Genomic DNA, 21,881 nt, shown 5'->3' on the forward strand with positions numbered 1-21,881 from the left:
TGTTCCATTTTAGGTAATTTGCATGTATATATTTCATTTTTATAGCAAAATCAGACCATGCTGTACATGCTATTTTATAACCTAGATTTTATTTAATGACTTCTACTTTTCCATGTAGAGTGTTCTTTTTTAATACTGTTCCATATTTAGATTTCCTATACATCTGGTTTAATCATCCACACATGGCATTATAATAGTTTTCTCTTCTAAACTACTAACAGTTCCTCTCTTTCTTTGTAACACTGACTTATTAAATAGACCAGGCCAGATGTGCTAGGGCTGTGGCATCTTTTGGGTTTTTCTGCAGACCTCTTTATGGTGTTAGTTCCCTTGTTTTCTGTATTACTTATCAATTGGCCATTACAGTTTGATAGAGTCAAGTTTGACTATACGCCATAAGTACTGCTGTTGACATCTCTGTACCACATCAGGAAATCAACGTAACCTCTGATGGACCTACCATTAGTGAAGCTAAGATCAACCACTTGATGAGGGTGATGACTTTCTGGTCCCGTGATATGACAGTTACATGTTTTCCCTTGCAACTAGGAAGGAATCTATATGTATCACTTTGGTTCTGTATGAATTTTCCCATCAACCATACACCTAATGCTTTAGTCTTACTACATTATTTGAAGATATTGTTTGGTAAAAGAAAATTTTCCTAATCATCTGGAGCTATTTTTTTCAACATTAAAAAAACAGTTCCTATTGGAAAGGCAAGTTAAATGTTTATTTATTTTCCTTTACCATTTTCAAATTAAGGAGCTGCTAGTTCAATAGCCACTTGAGTCCAATTCCTGGAGTCCTTTTCCAGTATCTCCATTAGGAGAGTGAACACCTTCTGAAAAAGTTTAGTGGTTGTAGAACTAAACAATGCAGTAAAGTGTGGCCACAGGGCACAGACATGATTGGCAACCAGAAATATTCCCCTGAACACAGTAGCCATGGTAAGTGTTGACCTGAGCCGACTTCAGCGTTCACATCTGACCCTGGGCCACAATCCTGTATGCATTTGTTTGAGCTCAGGCAGTTCTTGAAGAGTCATGATAAAACACACTCTGTTGTCTCTCAGGAAAGAGCTCTCGTAAGCAGAGGCAGAGCTGTTGACGGGTCCTCAACAAACAGGGGCACTGTGTCAAGCTGTGGGACAATGATTCTGTGTTCTGACTTCGACACGAGGTGTAGGGCTGTAAAAAGGGTGTTCCCAAGGGAACATACATGGTACACCGAGGCACATTCAACACTCTCCTCCCACATGCTCCTCTTACACTGTGACTTTGACACTCCTGCCGGTGAGAAGTGGGGTCTGGAATCTGGGGAGGCTTGTGGCATGGCAGAGTGACACTAAGTACGGAGATGCCACCATTTGTTTATTCAGTCATTTGTTGATGGATATTTGGTTGTTTTCCAATTTGGGGCTATTATAAATACAGCTGCTATGAACACTGGTGTACAAGTCATCGTATGGACATACACTTTCTTTTCTCCAGTAAATGGTTAAATCATGTGGCAGGTGTGTGTGGTTTGACATTTAGGAAACTGTCCAATTGTTTTTGCTAAGTGTCCCATTTTACATTCCCACCAGAAGTATGCGAGAGTTCTAGATCTCCCACTCCTCACCAACACTTAGTATGGTCGGTCTTCTTAATTTTAGCCATTCTAATAGGTATGGAGTGGTAATTTCCATTGCCCTAATGACTAATGATGTTAAGCATCTTTGCATGTGCTTATTGATTATTCATATAACTTCTCTGGTGAAATGTCTGTTCTAATCTTTTTGCCAAGTTTTAACAGGGTTGCTTTCTTATTAAGTTTTGAGAGTTCTTTATATCTTCTAGATACAAGTTCTTTATCGGGTATACACATTGCAAGTATTTTCTCCTAAATCATGGCTTGTCTGTTCATTCTCTAAGAATTTTTAATTTTGATAAAGTTCAGTTTATGTGTTTGTTCTTTTATAGAACTGGTGTCATAACTGAAAAATCTTTACCTAAGTCAAGGTCACAAATCTATTTCTCCTAGGTTTTTGTCTATAAGATTTATAGTTTAATTCTTACATTTAGGTCTATGACCCATCTTGAATTAATTTTTGCATATGGTACAGGATATGGATTGAAATTTTCTTTTGCATATGCATATCCAATTATTTCAGCAGCATTTGTTGGAGACTATCCTTTTGCCACTGAATTTTTCTTTGTAAAAAAATCAGTAATTAGCCGAAACCTGTTTGGCTCAGCGGATAGAGCGTCGGCTTGCGGACTGAAAGGTCCCAGGTTTGATTCCGGTCAAGGGCATGTACCTGGGTTGCGGGCACATCCCCAGTAGGAGATGTGCAGGAGGCAGCTGATCGATGTTTCTCTCTCATCGATGTTTCTAACTCTCTACCTCTCTCCCTTCCTCTCTGTAAAAAATCAATAAAATAAAAAATAAAAATCAGTAATTAATGTATCTATTTTTACACTCACTATTGTTTCACTGATCTATTTCTATCTTATACCACCAACCACTGTCTTGATTACTAGAGCTGTATAATAATTTTTGAAACCAGGTAGTTTTAGTCCTCCAACTTCATTCTTTTTCAAAATTGTTTTGGCTATTCCAGGTCCTTCCTATTCCATATGAATTTTTAGAATTAGGTCATAAATTTCAATTTTAAAATACCACCTGTTGGGACTTTGATAGGGATTGCATTAAATCTACAGATCAATTTGGGGAGAATTGGTATTTTAACTGTATTGAGTCTTCTGACCCGTGAATAAGACACCTTTCAACTTATTTAGGTCATTAATTTCTGTCAACATTTTGCATTTTCAGTGTTCAGGTCTTACACATCTTTTGTTAGGTTTGTTCCCTAAATAGTTCATATTTTTATGCTATTGTAAGTGGTACCTTAAATATTTTCAGTTTCTGATTATTTGTTAGTACTCAGTGACTTTTTAATTTTCATTTTTATTTCCTAATTTCTTAAGAGTTCTTTATGGTTGTTTTTTGTTGTTTAAAAGTATCCCATACTTGTTTTTCTCATGCTAAGAATGTAAACTTTTTTTTTCTTCTGCTCCCTGAATAGTCTGTTTTCTCCAGGTTTTTATTTTTGGGGGAGGTCTTTACCTCTCATGGCAGTCCATTCATATTCAAGAGGGAGACACTAAAAAGCCAACCAGAAGCTCTGCATGCATGGGCGAGGTTGGTTCACTAGTAGCCCTCTCTGCAGGGTAACTGCCCATTTCACAAGAAACCCTCAGTGTCAGAATCTAGTATCTTTGCCTTAGGCTAGACAGGCTCTCCAAAGAATCATCCAATTGGCCCAGAGAGCCTAGTTCAAAGTCCACAACAATTATCAAGAAGCCAAACATTTTTGAATTACCAACTGGTAACCCTAAGTGGTAGCCTTAATGTTTCCTCCCATCCAATGAGGCTGCATTATTCCATTTTTGGAAAAATAAACTATTGTCTGGCTGGCGTGTGACTCTGTGGTTGAGCATTGGCCTATAAACCAGGAGATCACAATTCGATTCCAGGTCAGGCCGCATGCTGGGGTTGCAGGCTCAATCCCCAGTGGGGGGCGTGCAGGAGGTAGCCAATCAATGATTGTCATCATTGATGTTTCTATCTCTCCCTCTCCCTTCTCTGAAATCAATAAAAATATATTTTAAAATTAGAAAAAAAAAGAAAAACAGAGTATTAAGTGATGTGTGTTTAGGTTGTGTGCTTTGAATCTCTCCTCCTGTCTCATCTTTCCTTCGCTGCAGACAGGAAAGTTGTTCACTTTTGAAGACTCATGTGATTAAACTGGACCCACTGGGATCTTCTAGGCCAGCGGTTCTCAACCTGTGGGTCGAGACCCCTTTGGCGGTCGCCTAAGACCATCCTGCATATCAGATATTTACATTACGATTCGTAACAGTAGCAACATTAGTTATGAAGTAGCAACGAAAATAATTTTATGGTTGGGGCACAACATGAGGAACTGTATTTAAAGGGCCAGAAGGTTGAGAACCACTGACTAGGCAAACCTTCCCACCTAAAGGTCAGAACATTTACTGACATCTGCAAAATTCCTTCCAGCATGAAGGTTACATATTCACAGGCATTAGTTAAGTGGCTTTCTTGGGGGCTGGGAGCCATAGCAGTGTGAGTGTGTGTGTGCGCTCGCGTGCGCTTTGGAACCCTCAGGGTTGGAATCCTGCTTCTACCTCTTAATGGCTGAGCAATCTTGGGCAGGTTAAATTTCTCATCTTTATAATGATGGTATCTACCTCATCTTTCAGAGGATTACATCACATGTATATTTAGCAGGATGTCTACCATACATAAGTGCTCAATACATGTTAGCTATTAATGTTAAATATTAAATGAGGAACCTTTTCTTATCTCAGTTAAATTTCATCTGATTGTCCAAAGCCTACCAAGATAGTTTTTAATCTTGATTCTGTGGCCTTCAGTATTATAACTTCCTTTTAGATCTGCGTTATCTTCCCCTTGATAAGCATGCTGGTTCATCTTAGTCACAAAGACAAGGTCAAGCTGCAGCCTTGGTACCAATGAATGCAACCCTCGTCTGTGAAAACAATTCATGTGGGAGACCCTAACTCTATGGGTGAAGTGTTGAACGGGGGAAAAAAAATACAAAGGCTTTGCCCTAGATGGTTTGGCTCAGTGGATAGAGCATCAGCCCACGCGGACTGAAGAGTCCTGGGTTCAATTCCAGTCAAGGGCACATGAATTACCAACTGATAAACCTAAGTGGTAGCCTTGATGTTTCATCCCATCCAATGAGGCTGCGGGAGGGGGGGGGGCAGGGGGGTGTTCAGGAAGCAGCCAAAACCTTGGGCCTTTAATGACAAAACAGCTACTTCATTAGAATAAACTAAAAAAAACACCCTGACCAGGTATAATATTGCTCTTGACTTCTCTTAGTATTTATTTCTGGAAGAAAAAACAAAACCAGAAATTATAACCAAATTACCAAATCAACTCATCAAGGTTGTCTAGAAGCTTTAGCCTACGTGATTACTGCCACACAAAGGAGTTATGTACGTTTCCAGGTCAGGAACTGCCACTCATCCAATGCTTCTATGAATTCAGTTATCAGTTCTATATGATTTACAGAAAAGGATTTAAGTTACATAATAGAACTGAGTATATGTATATACACTTTCTGCTCTTGAAAATAAAGGAGTCATTAACAAATATACAGAGAATGTTTTCAGTTATAGAAAACGGTCCAGAAATATTTCACCTGCTTAAACTTCATGGTGGCATTGATGAAAGAATAAGATGGGTCACAGGCCTAAAACTGACAAAAGAAAATTACAGGTTTAAAGATAGGGAGGCCCTCTGTCAAACAATTCTCAATGCTTTCATGTGATTGATTGTATATTAGCACGGTGAGTCAAAGGTGAAATGTAGGCTATTATAGATTCTTAAAATATATAGTTATGGCTTGTCACTGAAAAGGGAACTCTGAAGACAGGTCCACTGAGCATGAAATGGTCAAACTAGCCTATGCTCCTGGTGGTTTCGGTGTGCTGTTGAAATTAGGGTGCCTTTAGTTCTACCCTCTTCTGTATCATTTTTCTCTCCCAGCTAAGTTCTCTCACATAGCAGAATGGCCATAGCAGTCACAGGCCTACCTCACACAGGCAGACCACACCCCTCGGGGAAAGCATCTCCTCACCATTCTTCAACAAATCCTGCTTCACTGTCTTTGAATCAACCTAGTTTTACCCGATCAACCCAGAAACAAATTACCTTGTTTAAAGCAATGGTTCCCAAGCCACAAAACCTGACACCCTTTTATTATGCTGAAATAATATTCCTAGATAGGTATAATATCAGCCTACTTACACACACACACACACTGGGAACAAAAACTAAAATAAAACCATAACTTGACATAAAGGAGAAATAAAACTTACAATAAAATCCACATTGTGATACATAAATGCTCAGGAATGGCTGTAATATTAGACATAAAGAAATGAATGTGACTGTGCAGAGATTAGCAAGAACCAGCTTACCAACGAGTCTGCACCTGAAGACTTTACTTGTCATTTGGTGGGGAGGATAGGACATTAAGACAGAGTTCACATCTAAAAGTCAGTACCACTTAAAGCAAATCTAAATTACGTAGGCCTTGTCACCATTCACAGGTTTACTAAAATCTTAGGCACAAAATACTAGTAATCTATAACACTTCTGCATAGCAAAAAAAGCCATCAACAAAACTACAAGACAGACCACTGCATAGGAGAACGTATTTGCCAATGTTATACCTGGTAAGGGCCTAATCTCAAAAAAATTACAGGGAACTCATACATCTTAACAAAAGATAAACAATCCAATCAAAAAATGGGCAAAGGACTTAAATACCTAGTAGACACTTTTTGCAAGTGGACATACAGAAGGCCAAGAGACATATGAAAACATGCTCGAAGTCACTAATCATGCAAGAAATGCAAATCAAAATGACAATGAGGCACCACCTCACACCTGTCAGAATGTCTATCAACAACAAACGGCAAGTGCTGGCGAGGATGTGGAGAAAAAGGAACCCTCCTGCACTGCTGGTGGGAATGCAGACTGGTGCAGCCACTGTAGAAAACAGAATGAAGATTCCTCAAAAAATTAAAAATGGAACTCCCACTTGATCCAGTGATCCCACTTCTAGGAATATATCCCAAGAAACTAGAAACACCAAGCAGAAAGGATATATGCACCCCTATCTTTATAGCAGCACAATTTAAAATAGCTAGTATTTGGAAACAGCCTAAGTGCCCATCAGCAGATGAGTGGATTTAAAAACTGTGGTACATCCACACAATGGAATACTACACTGCTATAAAAGGGAAGGAACTCTTACCATTCACAACAGCATGAATGGACATGGAGAGCATTATACTAAGCGAAATAAGCCAGTTGGAGAAAGAAAAATATCACAGGATCTCAATCATTTGTGGAATATAATGAACAACATAAACTGATCAACAAAAACAGATACAGAGGCAGAGCAGCCTCGAACAGACTGTCAAACTACAGCTGGAAGGCTGGGAAGGGTTGGGGGGTGGGAGGTGGGGGGGGTAAGAGATCAACCGAAGGACTTGTATGCATGCATGTAAGCATAACCAATGGACACAGAAACTAGGGGTGGGTGAGGGCATGTGCTGAGGGATGGGGTGGGCCGGGGAGAGGTCAATGGGGGGAAAAGGTTAATACTATATGTAATACTTTAAACCAGCAGTTGCCAACTGGTGGTCTGCTGACCACTGCTGGTTCGTGAGGTCCCAAAGGTTGGTGACCGCTGGTTTAAGGAAACCTTTGGAGCAGCGGTTGCCAACGGGTGGTCTGCAGACCACTGGTGGTCCGTGAGGTCCAAAAGGTTGGCAACCGCTGCTTTAAACAATAAAGAATTAAAAAAACAATAATCTAGAACACTGACATTCATATTAGTTTTCAGAGGGGAAGGAAAAGAGACAACTTTATAAAAGTCACAAGTTACTTTTTAAAATTAAGATTCCAATTTAACAGCAACTGTATTTATAGTATTATAAGAAAAGTATTTACAGGGGAGGGAAAAAAGCTTTATTCATTGTCAAGTTAGATAAACGTAGGTATTAAATTGGCAATGAATGAGGAATATACACAGCCCAGTATCATATACTTAACAGTTCATATGCAAGTTACTCTTGGCATAACTTACTGGATTCCATGATAAGGGCCTAAAATGCTCTAGAGATCAGCAATTTTCAATTGGTGTGCTGCATGAATATTTAAAACATGCAATATCTGACTAGTTAGTCAGGGGCATTAATCTCTTTTTCCTTAGATTGTCAAATTAAAAAATGGTAACAGCCACCACAACAATAGCCACCCAATGTGAATGAATCAAAATTATACCTATTCTTTTTGTCAGATTGGCAAAAAGATATATCTTTTGGTATGCTGCAAAATTTTAGTAATTAGTTTATGTGTGCCATGAGATGAAAAAGATTGAAAATCGCTGTTCTAAGGCTGAATTTATATTTTTCTAAATCTTTACAGGGCTAAAGAAATATTGGTCCACTGTTGTCAAAATTTAAGGGGAAATAAAGGTTAATGGTGTTTAGTTTCTATCTAAACTTTCTATTAGATAGCTCTTAAATTTGTTATCGCTCATTTCTAAAAAGATTAAGGCAAACTGTCTTCTTTATGTTAAAATTCAAAATAAAGCTTTTAGAAAAGATCTAAATGGAATTTCTATATGCAAATTTGTTTAAAAGTCTCAAGATCACAAAACTACTATTGCCAACTTGAACTTCACAGTTATTCTGGGTAGATGAAACATATTCTCCCTTCTTTAAGATGAAAATAAAAATCACTGTATCAGTTTTCTATAACAAAAAAGCTATGACCTTGATAACAAGTGTTCAATAGTCTCTTAATCCCATGTTTCGTCCTTGCGTCTTATTTGATATATTATTAAATAAGACGCATGAGATGCGTCTGAGATATATTATTTCACAAATAAAGGAAAAAAACAAAAACAGATCCACTGGGAGAAAGAATGTTTAATAAATGGTGTCGAAACAAATAGCTATCTGTTTGGAATAAAAATAAAACTAGATCCGTATACCTTACACCATATAGAAAAATACATATATTACTGATGGATTCAAGAGTAAAAAATAAAAATGCAAGTACCCAAAGTTCTACATACAATTTTAGGGGGTTCACAGACTCCCTAAAGCCCGTCCATGGATCTCAGATTATCTAGAAGAGACACCGTTAATCATAACTTCTATTAAAATCTCAATGTCAAATACTAGACATGTTTTCAAGATCAAGTCACATGCAACCAATGAAGATGAACACATTAACTCAGTGTTGTACCTTTATAAAATCTCCAAACTGGAACTAGAAACAGAGGCATGTCAATACAAATGGACAATGACTTAAAAAAAAATTAAATAAGTTTGAGTGCATACTGTATAAGTGTACCCATATGTCTGTTAGCCTTTCAGAAATATAAAATCAGCTAAATCTGTAGTACTTAAAATTTAATATGTGTATGTTATTCTCAAACTTGATTAAAATACTTAATAAATACAAGTTATGTTTATTATGAATAACTGCAATATACTTAAACATCTAAACATTTAATAGGAATTCTATAATATTAAAATGCAATACTTTCACCTGCATTAATCTCATACACAATGGAAAAATACTTGCAGATAATTAGCATTAAGAATGCAAATATATTTTCACTGTGGAAGAAAAATAATAAGATTAGAAATGATATATTTGAGCAATCTACAAGGAAGCTGTAGATAGTCTACATTATGACATTCTATTTTAAAATGAAAACAATTCAATATGTAAGTTTACAACAAATTTACTCAAGGCAAAATATTTATTACAGAACAGGATCTTAAGTCAAAGTAAGCAAGGCAACATTAGATCAACCATTTTCAATTTCTCAAATGAAGTATAGCTTTAAAATTGTAATAACCATGAACATAAATTCTAACATGCTCTTCTCTTATAAATGGGATGACGTAGAAAAGCAAAGCTTCAATGTGTAGGGATTGGAACCATCTGTAAAAATTAAAAACAAAGTTAATAGTTCACTTCTTCCAACTTTCAAGATTACCCTGAATTAACAGTAAATTATTTTACCTTTGTATAGTATTAGAAGCAGAAATCTAAAGAAGAATGTCTATGTAAGGTTAAAAGGAAGATTACTTTTATTCATATCTACTAGTAAGCAAGCTCCATGAAGCCAGGGACTTTGTCTATTGCTACATTCCTATTGTTCTAAACATTATCTGACATCTAGAAGGCACTGATTTTTTTTCTTTTAGTGAATTAATAGTATCGGGATTAGGCCTATGTCCATGAGCTAAAGCTCACTTTCCAGAAAATATTACCAATGGTAAGTCCTCTACAGAAACCAATTCAAATATAACTTGGGAAGTGGGACAAGACTGGAGTGCACAGGAAGATATTAATAAGCTGAAATAAATTCAGGACTAGTATTAAATCTCTGATCAACAGAGTATGCAAATTCTAAATTCACTTCTTAAAAAAACTGGGTATAATCCACACAAAAAATTCCATTTTTTGCATTTTTCTTTAACTTTTCAGACCAAGCAGAGATAACTCTTCATCAATTGATTATGCAAAGAAACAATTCTGATATCTTTTTTTTTCTTTAAGAAATCTTGTCTTTTTAAAATATATTTTATTGATTTCAGAGAAGAAGGAAGAGGGAGAGAAAGAAACATCAATGATAAGAGAATCATTGATCAGCTGCCTCCTGCATGCCCCACACTGGGGATCGAGCCCACAACCCGGGCATGTGCCTGACTGGGAATCGAACCCTGACCTCCTGGTTCATAGGTCCATGCTCAACCACTGAGCCACACCTTGCAGGCTGCATGCATTGATTTCTTCTAGAACAGTGGTTCTCAACCTTTCTAATGCCCCGACCCTTTAATACAGTTCCTCATGTTGTGGTGACCCCCAACCATAAAATTATTTTCGTTGCTCCTTCATAACTATAATTTTGCTACTGTTATGAATCGTAATGTAAATATCTGATATGCAGGATGTATTTTCATTATTACAAATTGAACATAATTAAAGCATAGTGATTAATCACAAAAACAATATGTAATTATATATGTGTTTTCTGATGGTCTTAGGCAACCCCTGTGAAAGGGTCGTTCGACCCTCCAAAGGGGTCGCGACCCACAGGTTGAGAACCGCTGTTCTAGAAGATCAATAGGTATTGTAGAAGCCAGCTTCCAATATGGTCCCAATGATCCCTACACCTCCAGGTATTCACAGCCCTGGTATTCACAATGTACCATGGTTGGTCTGTGTGATCACAAGAAACAGCGTAAGTGATGGTACCCCACTTCCAATATTAGGTTATAAAAGACACTGTAGCTTCTGTTTTGGTCTTTTGCTCCCTGTTGGATCACTCCTTCTGAAGGAAGCCAGTTACCATGAAAGGGGCAAGGCAGCTTAACTGGGCCCACAAACAACCACGAGTGAACTTGGAAGTTGATTTTCTAGCCCCCAGTTAAGACTAGAAATGACTGCAGACCCAGACAACAGCTTGACTGCAGCCTCTTAAGAGACTCTGAGCCAGAACTACCCAGCTAAACTGCACACAGATTACTGACCCTCAGAATAGTAAGATAATAAATGTTTGCTGGTTTAAAGTGGTAAGTTTTGGGGTAATCTGTTAGACAGCAATAGGTAACTAATCCAAGTATTATGTGGGTTGTGGGATTTATATGCCTCATTTTCTCTGTACTTCTCTGTACTTTTTAAAGCTAATAAACGTTATTTTAAAATTGTTGTGAATGCTTCTGATGGTACCTCCCATTGAAAAATGACACAATTTTACTTACTTGGAACTCTTATCTGGTAGTGATTAAGTGCTGTAAGGGCTTCTACTGCATCGGTTTTGCATTCCCATTCTAAGAGCCCAGAAAGGGTTTTGGCAGAAGCTAAAACAATCACAAATCCAGTTGTTATTTGTTTGTCATCAACTTAACCAGAAAAATTAAAAAGAGAGAGTGTGCACTTACGTTTTGCATCAAACACTTTATATTTGATGAATGTAAGAACTTCATGGTCATTACATAACTGTTAAAGAAATATAAAACTCCATTAAAAATATAGCCAAAATAATATTTCTACCTTTTCTAAGAAAGTAAACTTTATGGTAGCATTTAAGTTTTGATCCTGTCATGAATGAAATCATATATGTTTTTAGATTAAAAAGCTGTATGAGAAAAATCAAAAATAGTGATAGTCTACAAACTAGGTACATTTAGTGCTGTACAATAAAACCACAGATTTGTAACTGAAATATATATTCTCAGAGTAGACCAGGATTTATTGTTTGACTAATAGGAGTGGAGTTCCAGAAAATCAATTATCTTCTGAAGCATTTCCTACAGTTTGGGGAAAAGGCAGGGACATGTAAAATTTTGATAAGCACTGTGCTAGTTATTCCACAGTGAACATAACAGATGTGGTCTCCTTGAAGTGTAAGAATTAAGAACATAATAAGAAAACTTTCCAAATGCAGGAATAAGGGTATATCATTCTAACTCCAACTATCAAAAAGATTGCGCCACAAACCAAAACAAGAACAATGATGAATGGAGGCCAGAAAAGTTTAATGGCCAAGGAATAAACTATATAAATAAAGTAACAAACAAACAACAGAATACTATCAAAAGTAGATGAGCAGAACAAGACTTTAAAATGAGGATAACATATGACATTTTAAAAAAGAAAAGAGGGACATTTTATACAACTTGTATTTCAGTGCCCACCTTTGTGAAGGTCTCTTCTGTGACACACAGTGGAACGTTATAATAATGCAGCACACAGGAGGGCGGCTGGATTATATTCTTAGATGCTTGGCCAGCACTAGTAAAGCGATTATTCTTGCTCATTGCAAAATCCTTGTAGCTACTCGTACCATCCTCCAGCTCAAATATTTGACTTGGAACAACTGAATGTTGTTTAGACACACTGAAGATTGGAAAGAAACCAGTACAGAACATGTATCTTGTTAGAAAAAAGCAGCAAGTAGGCAGTCTCAAAATGTTAACATATAGACCTCCATCAACCTTAACAAAAAAGCACACGTAGCTATTTAAACACAGTTTAAATATTTAATATTTTGAACATGTACTTAAATATTTAATTTTAGTTAAATCACTCTTATATGTTAGACATTAACTAGAAAAAAATCTATTGAATATGTTCTTATATTGGAAAACTTTAATATAAAATGTGCCCATTTAAACATGCTGTTTTATGATCATAAAACTAAAAACCAGACATAGGTAAGTAAAATCTGAATTATATGATCCTAAAACTTTGTCTAAAATAACAACACTATAGGTGCTAGTTTCGGATGTGCCCTCAGTTACCCTAACATATTCTGAAATTGAAATTATGTCTTTAATAAAAAGATTTTTAAAATTTACCACTTAAGATATTTACCAAACATTAAGTCTTTTCCCAAATAATTTGACATTGTTAAGGTGTGTGACAGCTCTTTCCACAGCATATTCATCACCCATTTCTACCAGTGCTGTACCAGGAATGGTCTTCATGAATTTTACCTGTAAATACAAAATCCCATAAACGTGACCATTTAATTCCCTTTTATAGTAACAGAAATTTCTAAAAGATAATATGGTTTAAGTGGTTGATGACAAATACAGAAGATCACCTGGAATCTTCAACTTTTATTCTGATATATTATTACTAGACACTTTTAACGCATATCAAAATTCAATAAAATTTTTTTTCAAAGACTATAATTATATTGTATAACACATGGAAGAAGAGTACAGACTTACCCTGGGCTCTGTTATTTATCAATTGTGTAACCTACAGCAATTACTTCACTTCTCTGATTTTTAAACTTCCCTATAACATGGAGATAATAATACCTGACAGGATTCAACATTTTTTCATTTAACAAATATTTATTAAATGCCCAAAATGCTTTGATAAGCACTGTGCTAGGCTCTCCCCAGTGAACATAACAGACCATGTCTTCTTGAAGTTTATATGCTAGTAGGTAAGTCAGAAATTTAAAAGTAATAATTACCAAATATCCAGAGTGCTATTGCAGTGATATACAAAATCCTATATAAGAAATAATACAAGATGGCCTCGAGACAACATTTCCAGTAAAAGGCTTGTGCAAGGCAGAGACAGTTTAAAAAATAGGCAATACTTCACAAGTTTTCATAATATCTTGGGCAGAGGCCACATTATCCTCTTACATCATTCCAATTTTAGTATAAATGCCATAAGGCTTAGATGAGATAAAGTATGAAAATCACTCGGCATAGCGATTTTCCTACTCCTTGGAAAGTCTGTAAATGGCTATTAAGTACCACTAACATCCATGACATCTTGAACATGTTTCCTTATCAGTAAACCTCAAAGGAATATTGCCAATGTACTTACACAACAAATGCAACATAGCATTTATATTCACCATCACAACTTTCAATGGGCTATCCTAGCATTTTTACACTACACCTATGCTTGAACAAAATTCAGCTGTAGCAAAACTTTTCAGTTTCATTTGTCTTCTTATGGGCAAAATTTTTCTCCATTGATTAAATCCAGTAACACCTACAAATCTAGTAGTAAGTAAATACATATGTGAAGTATGTAGTTCTTATGCTGGTAAATCTTTAAAAGAAGTTAGGTAAAATTAACTATATAGAGATATTTTAAGAATATGATGGCTTGAGTTTAATGTATCATACTGTATCATTTAAAATGTTTTATAATTATTGATATGTGGAGTGAGAGACTAGAATTGTTCAAATAACATACAGAAAACTTAAGTTTTATTAGACAAAGTGATTTGGGTTTTATTTATTTATTTATTTTTAATATATTTTATTGATCCTTCACAGAGAGGAAGGGAGAGGGCTAGAGAGTTAGAAACATCGATGAGAGAAAAACATCGATCAGCTGCCTCCTGCACACTCCCCACTGGGGATGTGCCCACAACCAAGGTATACGCCCTTGACCAGAAACGAACCCGGGACCCCTGAGTCCGCAGGCTGATGCTCTATTTACTGAGCCAAACCAGTCAGGGCTGATTTGGGTTTTAAATCATACGATAATCCTATCCTGTCCTATATAATAAAAGCCTAATATGCTAAGTGTCCGGTCAACCGGTCAGCCATTCAACCAATCAAAGCGTAATATGCTAATGATATGCTAAGGCAGCTCAACTGCTTGCTATGACATGCACTGACCACCAGGGGGCAGATGCTCTGACTGGTAGGTTAGCTTGCTGCTGGGGTCCGACCGACAGGGACTGAGTGAGACAGGATGGACATACCCTGGAGCCTTCCCGCAGTCCCTCTCCAGCTGGCCAACCTCCCGTGTACCTCCTCAGCCCCAATCATGCACCAGTGGGGGTCCCTCGGCCTGGCCTGTGCCCTCTCACAATCTGGGACCCCTCGGGAGATGTCAGAGAGGCGGTTTCGGCCCAATCCCACAGGTCAGGCTGAAGGACCCCACTGGTACACGAATTTGTGCACCGGGCCTCTAGTCAGTTTATAACATAAAAGACAAAGATCTACTAAAGATGTTGATTAAACTGACTCATTATCTACCAATGTGAAAAGCACAAACAGAAAAGTAACACTATGTAAAGAAGGTTAAAATACCCATTAGCCCATTTAGTTATCAAGCATGAGGCTCCTAGACCTTACTAAACACCCAGGTGTCTAAGATAAATGTCTATATGAAAAAAATCTGAACTATTTTTCCCAATGTTGCTAAATCTGTCCCATGTAGTCTTAGCTAGTTATAATAAGTAGAAATATTCTATATGTATCCCCGCTACACCAAATGTGGATTTTATATATATTTTTTAAATGTTGTCAAATAGTTATGTTGAGGAAATTATTTCAGAGATTTTTCCAAGTTCCTTTCTCAAATCAGGGAAGTTTTAGAATTAAAGTAAGAACTTAGAGTACCAAGAAACTCACGTACTTATACTTTTTTGTTGTGAAAAGAACATTAAAAATCACATAAAGTAACAGAGAAAGCATCATTACCACAATATTCAAACTCAAATTAGCAAGTGATTCAAACAATTAGTAACTTAAGACTACCAATCATTTTCCCAGTTAAATTTCCCACAATTCTTTCAAAAATAGTTTAACATCTGCTTTGTGACAGGGAGTATCCTACGTATTTCTAAGATTATCAATGAACAAAACATCACAGACCTGGGGGAAGCACAGAGTTAGTTATCTGGTGAAAATAAACTTAAAATTTTACAGATCTTCAAAATATGTTTAATTTAAATGTTTTGCTCCTTTTGGAGTATAAGCCTCCAAACAGAAAGTTCTAGACACATTCTATCAAAGTGGGTCTAAAAGTGCATTGTTCCTCAGAAGATATAAGAACTCTAGCACTTGGGAGGCAAGTATATAAATCTAGACTTGTGGCTAAGTCTGAGACATATTTATGTATGGTTCTTCTAAATTCCACAGTTCAACATGCTAAATCTCTCTGAAATTATAAAATAAGACTTATGCCTATAATACTCCAGTAATTGATTAAACTGTTTTAGACTTCTATTTATATTATTTTAAAAAATAGTTTTAGTAGCAACAACCTATACTGATCACTTACCTACAAAAATAATTTCTGGAGTTCCTACCTAATGGATTTTTAGCTCATGTGGGTCATTACTAAAATAACTTGAATGTTCCTAACTCAAAGAGAAAACATATATAGGATACCCCCCCCCCCCGCCCCAAAATGTATACACACATTTTGAATAATTACAAAGGCAGTGTTTATCAAAATACATCTCATTTTCAAAACTGAGCTATCAGCTGTTAAAGTGTATATACATTTTTTAGGACACCCTGTATTTGCTGCCTTTTCAGATTTTCTTACTATATTATCTTAGCAAAAAAAAATTGTAAAAAAGAAACTTACCTTTTCAATATTTCCATATAAGCAGAATAGGTTGAAGACTCTTGAACAATTCATTTTTAGCGGATGTAATCCACTGACCATCACAACCGAACCAGAGGGATTTCCTCCATGCATGTAAGAGGAAGAAGCCTGCGGTAATGGATATGCAACAAGCTCAGGTGTATCTCGAGAGCCCATTCTGTAACGACTTGGTAAAGGCAATAACGGACCATGCGATCCTATAAAAATGACCAAGAAGAAAGGAAGGAAATAAGGAAGGAGGGAAGAAGAGGGAAGAGAGAGAGAGAGAGAGAGAGAGAGAAGAAAAAGAGCAAGAAAGGAAAGAAAGAAGGAAGGAAGGAAGGAAGGAAGGAAGGAAGGAAGGAAGGAAGGAAGGAAGAAAGAAAGAAAGAAAGAAAGAAAGAAAGAAAGAAAGAAAGAAAGAAAGAAAGAAAGAGAGAGACACAACTTTAGCAAATACAATATACCACGCAAAAAAATAAGCTCTTACTATAACTAGACTGACATATGGCCAAAGAAAACTCAAATGTGTGAATGTTCAAATATAACCTGAGTGAATTAATAAAATTTACATTTGTACCAGATCCCATATACATAGGCCTGCATGTATCTGCATACAACAGGTTTTGTGTTTCTGTATTTTAAAAAAATAGTAGTTTAACCCCCCAAAAAAGTATATAAGTTCAGGCCATAGATAGGGAGGGGAAATAAGAGTAAATCTTTGGGCCACTGTATATACATTATACCTCAAGTTTTTAAAAAAATCCCTTCTGCCAATGTCTTTTAGAGGATAATACAATAACATATACAGTGAAATCTAGAAAACTATATACAGATATAACAAAAAGAACATCTTTGGTTCTCCTTTAAATATAATTTACTATAATGTCCTTTCAGGTTAGTATTTTATTCTACTACTAATTTATTTAATATCACACCTATTCAGACCCATTTTTTGCAACATCAAGAACCAGAAGAAAATGCCTGAGTACCTGAACCTGTTGTCACAGAAACAGAAAAATCTACATCTCTTATACTGCAAATCCTTAAAAATTCACCTGCTAACTTCAGAGTAGTTCTAAACAACTTCATCTGTTTTTCCCATCCACAACAGATTGGAAGTAACAGGAAAAATAAAGCTCGAGTGAGTGAAATAGACAGAAATCAGGGAGTCTGGAGAAAGTTCTTATAGCATAAGAACTCAGAATGGGGCAACTAAGCTGAAGATAAATAGCTCAGAAATACATCTAAGGAGCTCCTGAGTTAGTGATTATAAAAGCACATTCTTGAAACATGCAAAGGTCCTCCTGATGGGCAAGAAACCAATTCAAAATCCCAAGTCCTTTCCTCGTTTATCAAAAGTGAAGAGTATATAATGCTTCTGACTTTCATTTTTATGAGACTAAGGAACACTTGTCATCTACTGAGTTACTAAGAACTACTATATTCTGGTATAACAGCATGCTACTAGAGCTTATGTGGACTCCAATTCAGTATTCAGTATTCTAAGTATAGCTGCCATTCATAACATAGCAACACCACCACTGGGCATATGCAAATGGTGTGAATTCCTGCAATTTTATAAAGCAGTGATTTTCAACTGGTGTGCCTCAAGAATTTTTAAAACATGCAATACCTGGCTCTAGTCAGGGACACTGACCTCTTTTCCCTTAGATCGTCAAATAAAAAAATGACAATAGCCAACATGACAATAACCTTCTGGTGTAAATCAATCAAAATTATATCTTTTTTTTTTGTCAGATCAGCAAAAAATATAATTTTGGTGTGCCGCAAAATTTTAGTAATTAATTTATATGCGCCATGAGATGAAAAAGGTTGAAAATCGTTGTTATAGAAGAAAACTTATCAATGCATTGTCATCGGTGTTGCCTTAAATTGGTCATGGTTTTCAACTGCTCTTCTGCTGGTAATTGGTAGTTTATCAAAACAATCAATATAGGTCAGGGTGAGTTACTTGTAACTATACGTATTTTGGCCTCTAATTTAAACTGTTAGACATACACTGGGGTCATGTATCAATCATTATTATCCCTCTTAGAAAAGTGTACATACATATTATATTGCACCCCACCACTTGCTTGTACAATAATGACACTTTACTATTATCACTAAATTTTCTTTTCCATGGAAAGTGGCAAGATGTTTGGTAGATGGGCAGCAGAAACCTTCCACTCTACGTAAGCTGGCCAAAGTAAAAAACTTGGACATCTACTGTGTATGTAAAAATCAAATTCAGTGCAAGAGTATCACTTAAGTTTATAATTAGCCATCAGAATTAAATTATGTTACTTATAGAACTTAAATTGTTGCCTACATTGTTTAGGAAGATAAGAAAAACACAGAAGTCATTTAAAAGCTTTCTATCCTAACTAGTTCATGCAAAAAAGTTTGGTGCTTGAAAAACTAATGCTTCAGGTATTTAAAAAATTCACTTATGTGAAAAAATGCTACATAATAAATAGGCATTATTAACATTTTGAAGGCATTTTCTATCTTTGATATTCTAAAATCTTTGATCCAGGAACCACATCCAAAGGTACACACAAGCTTTTCTTGGGCTCACCCCAAATAAATCTGTATGTTTATTTTTGCCACTTCTCAAGTATAAGGGCTTTTACCAGTTCACCTCATAGGCTGGGCTTCCCAAATTAAAAAGAGCTAAAGAATTCTGAAAGCACAGATTTAAACTGTGATAAAAATTAAATAACAAATTTAATCTAATTAAATAATTAGACCTCTTACATACCAACATAAAGGAAAAGACACATGTGATATGGCACAAAAATGCAAATAAGCCTGTTTTGCGGAACTGCTAAACCTAAGGGATACAGCTGTGATTTGCAGGATTTCTAAAAACGTTCAATATCACTAGCACCCACTCCCATCATCACCTTTCCCTAATTTCACATCTACTTCTCTGCCTCTTTATTCACCTCTCTCTCTTTCTCTTTCCCTCTCCCTCTCCTTCTCTCTCCTCCCACCCTACTGCCGGTCCCTCTCCCCTCCTATACCCTATTCTTCATACTTCTCTAGGAAAGTAGAATTATTCTCAGTTAAATATTTCAATGGACATAGCTCAGAATGGATGCCCTACACAACCCCACCACAACCATTCCTCTTCAGCAGTATTCTCCAGAGACTGAAAGATCCCTATTTAATAACCATCATCATTCCAAAGAATTTTGCACCTCATCTTTTTAAGTAAACTTGTGCTTTAAAATTTACACACACACACACACACACACACACTCTAAATAAATTAGGGCATGAAACTGACAGAGTATTGTATACTAGGCTTTAAAAATATATATAAAGTTCTTCTAGGGCATAAAACGTATTTTTATTTATACAATTTTTCAATAAGATAAATTTTATAAAGGAAGGAAAACCTGAAAACTCACACTGAGAAAAGTATGTGTCAACACTACTACAGTAGACTTCTTTGTCCTTCATTTATTCTTTCACAGATTTTTCTAGCCTGCTTTGCCAAACATTAATCAATTTTAACCTTCAGCTGACACCCACGACACAGTTATCTATTCCACAACTCCACTACACACTTGTGGTTAGCAATTCTTTTGTAACCCTCCATTATGCAAAGCACAGTGGGCTCCTAGTAAGTGTTTCTTACTGCAGGGTCAGCACTATCCAAACGACCACTGTTAACATTTACACTGTCAAAGAAACTAAGACAAATTATCAAGCAACACACTCACTAAACTGTCAGTCCGTAGTAAGATTTTCATTCTATACACCACACTTACTGTTTTGATATAGCATATTGTTTCAATGTCTTCTGCCATAAAGACTACTATAGAAACTTCAACAAACACAAACGTAATAAATTCCTAGAGTTCAAAAAACAACCACAGGGAATAAGCTAAAATTCACAGCCAAGAATGGTCATCAAGCATGTAGGCAATTTGAAAATATTTCAGACAACAGGCAACACCAGGGACTTTTCTATAATAAAGTAATTTCCACTTTCTATTCCAAATAGCACTGGACTTCAACTTTAAACCCAAAATAGGAGTCAATAAAAACTAAAAAATATTTAAAACCACAGAACTTATAACCAGTTAATCTTATCAACAGCAATTCTCAACATCTACTCACAAGAACAATAGCCTGAGAAGCTCTCTTTCCTGAGGAAGAAGATTATTCTAGGCTTCATAATCTTAAACTTACCAACATAGCAAACATTAAAACCAAAGAATTTTCTTTTTTTTAAAAAAACTAAAGAAGTTTTAAAAGAGAAGTTAAATAAAACTAATATAAAGCCAAAATACCAACTGTAGAACTAAAATAATTAAAGATCTAACCAGAAACATGTTTCCTTTTCAATAAATACCCTTCTTCCTGCCTTTCTTACTCAAAATTCCTCTTTGTTCATACTTGCTAGAATAAAAATACAGTTTACTGAGCAGTAATACTTCTTTTTGGTCCTCTAACAAAACCAGAGCCCATTACTAATCAAAACCAAGACAAAACAAAACAAGGTATAATGGTAAAAAATTAAAAATTAAAAAAAAAAAACTTTCAAATCCCCAAATAGTAACTCTCATTTATCTCAAGAATTATATAACATATCAATAGCCTAAAAAAAAAAAAGAAAAAAAGAAAAAAAAAGATTTTGGACAACTCCTTGGGAGTACATTCTAAGGGACCAATCCCATATAAACCAAGTCAAATGAGCAGGAAATATAGAAACAAGAAATGTGCCATTCGTCAGAAATGCAAAAATGCTAACAGTTCGTCTATACTACCTTCCTTCTGCCTTGACAAACTTACCATAGCCATCATGTCTAAACGAAGAAGGGTGTTCTCCCAAAATGGCTTGTCTCTGGCGACCCTTTCCTCTATCTGACACAAAAGTAGAAACATGGTTTTAACAATTTTGATCCAAGTACTTAACAGAGTTCTCACATGGGAAAACCCATTCAAAACATCCATTACAATTCATAATAAACGAAATATCATTCCTGGTTAACTTTAAACATCCATTATATCCATTTTAAATACAAACACCAAAAGTTTAAGAAAGTACTTCTATCTAACAAACTCCACTTAACTTGAAAATATCTTTTTGGCAGATGCCAAATACAATCACACTTTCAAAATTAAGAAGAATGGATACTTTTCAGAAAGTGAATGTACACAATGCTAGAGTTTGACACTGTACAGAAGTTTTTACCAATACATGTCTTTAAAACGAGCTTTAAGTGCAGTACTTTTGAAAGACAGTACCTGAATCATACTATTAGCTTCAACAGCAACACATTTTCAAAGTGGGCTTCTTTCAAGAAGTTCAGCATAAGCCAACAACAACCTGTATTACATGGTTT

General features: G+C 35.9%; 1 protein-coding gene across 1 annotated transcript in view; it reads right to left on the minus strand.

Annotated features, from left to right (window-relative positions):
- Window positions 1–8,529: 8,529 nt before the first annotated feature.
- HNRNPLL (heterogeneous nuclear ribonucleoprotein L like) overlaps window positions 8,530–21,881 on the minus strand; it is a 30,572-nt gene continuing 17,220 nt past the window's right edge. Inside the window, exons 7-13 of the mRNA XM_070429040.1 lie at window positions 21,328–21,399; window positions 16,516–16,733; window positions 13,021–13,142; window positions 12,342–12,543; window positions 11,586–11,643; window positions 11,406–11,504; window positions 8,530–9,579 (exon numbers count right to left, since the gene is read on the minus strand). Coding sequence (XP_070285141.1) covers window positions 9,524–9,579; window positions 11,406–11,504; window positions 11,586–11,643; window positions 12,342–12,543; window positions 13,021–13,142; window positions 16,516–16,733; window positions 21,328–21,399 — 827 coding nt within the window. The 3' untranslated portion in view covers window positions 8,530–9,523. The remainder of the gene's footprint in view (window positions 9,580–11,405; window positions 11,505–11,585; window positions 11,644–12,341; window positions 12,544–13,020; window positions 13,143–16,515; window positions 16,734–21,327; window positions 21,400–21,881) is intronic.

Source organism: Myotis yumanensis, unplaced genomic scaffold (assembly GCF_028538775.1).
Source record: "Myotis yumanensis isolate MYYU_CA2020_CCGP unplaced genomic scaffold, mMyoYum1.0.hap1 SCAF_11, whole genome shotgun sequence".
NCBI classification, from domain to species: domain Eukaryota; kingdom Metazoa; phylum Chordata; class Mammalia; order Chiroptera; family Vespertilionidae; genus Myotis; species Myotis yumanensis.